The sequence below is a fragment of the Myotis davidii genome, unplaced genomic scaffold (assembly GCF_000327345.1).
Source record: "Myotis davidii unplaced genomic scaffold, ASM32734v1 scaffold217, whole genome shotgun sequence".
Lineage (NCBI taxonomy): Eukaryota > Metazoa > Chordata > Mammalia > Chiroptera > Vespertilionidae > Myotis > Myotis davidii.
In genome coordinates this window covers 9,409,954-9,415,544 of record NW_006290034.1, presented here as the reverse complement: position 1 = coordinate 9,415,544, position 5,591 = coordinate 9,409,954, and the positions used below count along the sequence as shown (strand labels likewise).

The 5,591-nt window shown below is 52.9% G+C and overlaps 1 protein-coding gene across 1 annotated transcript in view; it reads left to right on the top strand.

Moving 5' to 3' along the window:
* Positions 1 to 5,583, top strand: part of CD58 (CD58 molecule) — a 16,091-nt gene extending 10,508 nt beyond the window's left edge. The window contains exons 4-6 of the mRNA XM_006763052.2: positions 730 to 792; positions 3,034 to 3,070; positions 5,440 to 5,583. Of these exons, the coding sequence (XP_006763115.2) occupies positions 730 to 792; positions 3,034 to 3,070; positions 5,440 to 5,449 (110 nt within the window). The 3' untranslated portion in view covers positions 5,450 to 5,583. The remainder of the gene's footprint in view (positions 1 to 729; positions 793 to 3,033; positions 3,071 to 5,439) is intronic.
* The last annotated feature ends 8 nt before the right edge of the window (positions 5,584 to 5,591 follow it).

The following is a 5,591-nucleotide window of genomic DNA, read 5'->3' as shown; positions in this document are numbered from 1 at the left end:
TGTGCCAACATCACTTAAGTAAAGGAGATGGGATTAAATGTAGGCCTTCAAATTCCGTGCTGTGGCCAAATTCATTGTCATACCCGGAAATGGGAGGCGCCTGCCGGCCTCTGGTCACAACATTTTGGGCAAAATATCAATACACACATAACCTTGTTGCATTTTTAACGACAACTTGTTTAATACATATGGTTGATTCATTCACATGGGACTCACGGCCAATAGTGCTGTCGAACTCAGGCCTAAAGGAAGCTTATCCAACATGCACGTTTTCTTGGTGAGGCACACGGCAGCCTTTTTGTGCTTAGGGATGCTGGACCACATGTCAGCCCTGTGCTTGGGGGACCGTTTTAGGCCGTGAAATCACCAGCAAAGACCAACAGACATTAAAAAATGTGGGGACCTGGCACTGAGGAGACCACGAATAGAACACTTGCTGATAGAATGAGAGCGGGGCAGGAAGGCAGCGAGTGGCCTTGCTCAGACTCAGCCGGGACACGTGCATCGGGCAACTCACGCTTTTCACCATCGGCCACACGTGCCCACGTGTGACCGTGAAGGTGCTGTGGGGATGGATTTGAGGGAAAAAAAGTTTAGCAAGGAGGTAAATTGCAAACATGGGAGCTGCAAGTAAGGGCGATCATCTGTATCTTTATTTTGACCAGGTCAGCTAATTGCATTTCTCTTCTTTCTCTCCTTTCTTTCTTCCTTTTTTCTTTTTTTTAACAGGTAATTCAAGGCATAGATATGCACTCATAGCTGTACCATTCGTAGTAGCAGCCGTTGCAGGAGGTATGTATACTCCTCTTAAAAATATAAGTTTCCAAACGTGAGTTGGTTTTTCAAAGGCTGGAAAATGAATTTGGAGATAAAAACACAGTTTGAATTCGTAGGCATTTCGAAAGAAGCAGAAACTTTTGTGTTTTACTTGTCTGGTTGCCGAGTGGGCCAGGTCCCTCCGAAGATTCTGCATGATTCTAAGGTGGGATGAGTCCTCGGGGCACAGCCAGATATTCCTGGGATCTAGTCTACAGCCTCCTTCTGTCCGGGGCCCGCTTCAACATAGAGTTATACTTCCGGTCTCCAAGCCAGATTTTGCAAAAGACCCCTTACTCTTGGCTGCTGTGGTCACAGTGCCCATGTCTTACAGCCTAGGGCAGTGATGGCGAACCTTTTGAGCTCAGTGTGTCAGCATTTTGAAAAACCCTAACTTAACTCTGGTGCCGTGTCACATATAGAAATTTTTTGATATTTGCAACCATAGTCAAACAAAGACTTATATTTTTGATATTTATTTTATATATTTAAATGCCGTTTAACAAAGAAAAATCAACCAAAAAAATGAGTTCGCGTGTCACCTCTGACACGCGTGTCATAGGTTCGCCATCACTGGCCTAGGAGGAGGTCCCAGGTAGGAAGGAACTTTTGTGGAGTTGGGTGACATGGAGTCCTATATAATAAAAGTCTAATATGCTAAGTGTCTGGTCATCTGGTCAGCCATTCAACCAATCAAAGCATAATATGCTAATGATATGCTAAGGCTGTTCAACCACTCGTTATGACGTGCACTGACCATCAGGGGGCAGATGCTCTGACTGGTAGGTTAGCTTGCTGCTGGGGTCTGGCAGATCAGAACTGCGCGACATGGGCCTGACACTCCCTGGAGCCCTCCCGCGGCCCCTCCCCAGCTGGCCAACTTCCCGAGGCCCTCCCTGGCCCCAATCATGCACCGGTGGGGTCCCTCGGCCTGGCCTGAGCCCTCTCACAATCCGGGCTGAGGAACAACCCCCACCCCCCCCACAAAGTGCACGAATTTCGTGCATTGGGCCTCTAGTGGGTAATAAAGATCTGGTATTACCTGTGTTGCCTGAGACTTCCTTGGTCCCCCAGAGATCTCGGGCCAACCTAGAAAGCAACCTGTATGCCCTGGACAACAGGTGACCTAACACGCAGCCCTTCCTCACATCCCAAAGGACATTGACCAGATGTGAACAGATGTTGTTGAAGGCCCATCCGTTTCCAGACCCGCCTTCACCAAAAGGGTATTTGCAAGGCTCATTTGTGACTCCCACAGGGAGTGCTAACGAGGAAGCTAAAGGGCATTCAGTAGAGAGGAAATTACTCCAGTGTCAGTATTGGTAGCACCACGTAACCTAAAAACAATTGTTCTAAAAAAATAATCTGGCAGACGTCTCCGCTCTAAAGCCACGAGTTGGGAAATGGTGAGGTGCTGGGCATGGAGCTCTGGGAAAGGGAGTGAGTCGAAGGTGAACAGCTCCAGCCCCTCGTTGTAGTGGGCAGACACCTACACGTGCTCAGGCAGCCTGTGGGCCAGGCTGCTGGACGAGGAGTGTGGCTCGAGGCTGAGGCTGGCGCCTTGTGGGAAGGAAACGGATGTGTGCCCGTGGGAACAGTACCTTCACGCCCAAGCCTGCACTGCCTGACACAGTAACCACGAACCACGTGTGGCTGTCCAGCCCTTGAAATGTGGGAGTCCAGCACTGACTGGGCTGTGAGTTCAAACTACACACTAGGCTTAGAAGACAGTATTAGAGGAAGGAATGTGAAATGGGTCATTCATACGTTTCTATTGACTACATGTTGAAATGAGAATATTTTTATATGTTGGGCTAATAAGTAATTTTACCGATTTCTTCCTCCTATCTATTCCGTACGTGGCTACAGACATTTTTTAAATACTTGTGTGGCTCACATTATACTCCTATTGGGCAGCGCTAGTCCACACCATTCTAGCCTTGCCTTCATGGTCGGCCCTGTGCCCACTCTGCAGTAGACATACCATTTTGTCAGCAGTTTCTGCTTCTCTGTCACCTGATGACTCATTTTTGAGCAACTCTTTGGACCAACTCAGTCCCCAGTTTCATGAAGTGTTTGGGACAGTGAGGTATGCTGGCCGACAGGGCTCTGGTTTTGAGTTTTCCACATCCACGTCTCAACAGGGCAGTTAGTACCTTCAGGTTTCAGCTTCCGTTTCCAGTTTTTTAATTGAGATGAAAATGTCTTCATTCGTAGGTTTTCTGAAATGTGCCAGACGGACGGAAAGAACCACGTAAGTGCCCTGTAGACTGTGCTCTGGGGAAACTGTGTCGTGGCCTAGACAGGACAGCCTCGCTGTCGGGTGCCCGTCGCTCGGGGAGCCAGCTTCTGTGTATCTGCCAGTGCCCGGGACCCTACCCAGTGACAGCAGCAGAGAGAGATACGAACCACAGTTCGTTAAGCACCAGCCGCGTGCCCGGCACTGCCCTGGCCGCTCTCCGTGTCTCCTCCCATTGGACCCTCTCCACAAGCCTTGCACGGGGTCAGTACCACGTGCCAGAGACCCTGAAGGTGAGACTCAGGAGTCCAGTCCTGTGGCAGCAGGTGGGAGAGCCGAGACGCACATCGAGGTCCTCAGGCTCTCCGCCAGCACATGCCCCTGCTCCTCCCCCCCAGGAAGATCAGACCGAGGATTCGCCTCAGGAGCCAGGGTCAGGGCTGGGCCCGGTGTGCGCAAAGGATAGGACCCGGGCATGGTCACCAGGGGCGGTGTCCGTAGTAAATGCCATAAGCAGGCTCTGAAGGCCCCGCGTGACAGATCCCGCTGGTGGGCGGAGGCTGGGGCCCGGGAGCCGGGCTTTGCGGGGTGAGGGGAAGAGAGGGCAGGACAGGAAGTGGCAAGTGGACCGGCAGATTGGGCCAGACCAAGGCACTGAGAGTTGCCAAGAGGCCCGGGTCTTTTCCTCAGGGGAAGCACTGAGGATGCTTGAACAGAGCTTTGCGTTAGAAAGATCCTTCTACTAGCAAAGGGTTAATAGACAAGTGTTGGGAATGGGGCCGCAGGTGAGGGAATAAATGGAATAACCCGGCCAAGCAGAGAGGGCCCGGATCAGGGGTCACGCAGACGTGAATATGGAGGCAGAGATGTGGGGGGAGCGGAACTGGGTGTCTGATAAAGGGCACGGCCCGCTCCGCACCAAGCTGAGAGTCCGTATTTGCAGGGAGATCTTTGGAAGTCGGAGGCTAAATGACTGACATGAGCCGGGAGCTTCCTGAGCTGGAGAGCTCTGGGTGCACACGCTGCTCTGGGGTCGGGTCCAGGAAGCAAACCTGACATTTAGGGGGGACATCCCGGGGAGGAATTGGCTTGCTCCGGGCTGGGTATGGGAGAGAGCTTCCCTTTTCTCCGTATGCTTCTGTTCACTCTCACACTTCGCACTCCCTGTGTTTGCTGCTTATTTGATAATTATTTTTAAATGCAAAGAGCCCATCGTGGCTGGAGGGGGAGTTCCCGAGGCTCCGCTATTAAAGAGTCACGTGTATGACGGAGGGGTGGGAATTAGGGGGACAGCTGGGGGGCAGCAAATGCAGAATTGTCACATCTCCTGAGGACAGTGTCAGGAAGACCTAGAGGCAGCGAGAACCAGCTGAGCACAGCCATGTCGGTGTCAGGTGTCTGCGGGCGGGCGAACGGACAGTTTTAGGGAGACGCGGGGAGTGCTCTCAAGGCCTGGAAACATCCCAACGTCCGCCAAGCTCAAAAGGCAGCAGAACCCCTCCCCCTGAGAAAGGTTTGCTGGTGCATCTCCGCCTGCAGGCGCTGGAGGTGCTGTCTGGTTCCCCGGAGCGGATGGATCAGGCTGTGGGTGGCGGGGAGCTGGGGCCGAGGGCGCCATGCCCGGCAGGTGCTGCTCTCCGGAGTCCTGTGCTGGCCAGGACTCAGGGGAGAAGGGCGGCCTCTGTCCCTCACAAACCCACAGCGCCCACTTCCAGGTCCTGTGGGTTTGGGTAGGGGGAAAGCACCAGGTTATTTCCCAGCAGGAGTGTCAGGAAGGCTGGGGGTGGAGCACAGGTATTTTGGGAACTCTGTTCTGGGCTGGGCTGATCTGGCCTGGGCTGGGCTGATCCCGGCTGACACGCTCTGGTCTCTGAGATCCAGACTGTGGAGAAGACAGAAGCCAGGGAGTGGGCTGTTGGTGAGGGACTTGCTGAGGGAGGCGGTGCCCCCAGGTTTTAGCCGCTTCCTCTGTGTTAACCCCGGATTGTGTCAGCACCAGGGAGGTGACCAAGAGGGAAGTTGAGGTGGGAAGGAAGCTGTCACCAGCAGAGTCATGTGGCAGAGAAGGAAATAAATGCTGGGAGGGTGGCAGCTGACACGTGGGACATTTCCACTGCCCGCCGAGAGGGGTCGGTCCGAGGGGCCGGGGCCGAGCCTTCGGGCTGTGTATCGAAGGTAGCGCTTCTGCGGAACTCCCGCTGCCCGTCGGCCTGGAGACCAGTCCCTACGTCTCTGCCCCACCCCCCCCTCCTCCGCCAGCACCTGGCTGTTGTTGGATTTATTACCAAAGGGCACGAAGAGGAGGGTAATCATGACTTTCAGGCTGCCACGAATGTTGACTGCATTTTACCAGTTACTGACCTGAGACTTTTTTTTTCTTTCAGCGCCAGATGATGAAATCAAATCCTCAGTCACTAACTGGAAACAACTTAAAATACCTCTGCAGTATTAGTCTTCCAAAACCTTCACAGTTACCTTCACTGGTAACTTCATCAAAGTGTTTTGGTGTGGGTTTTGTTTTGTTTTAAGAAAAACA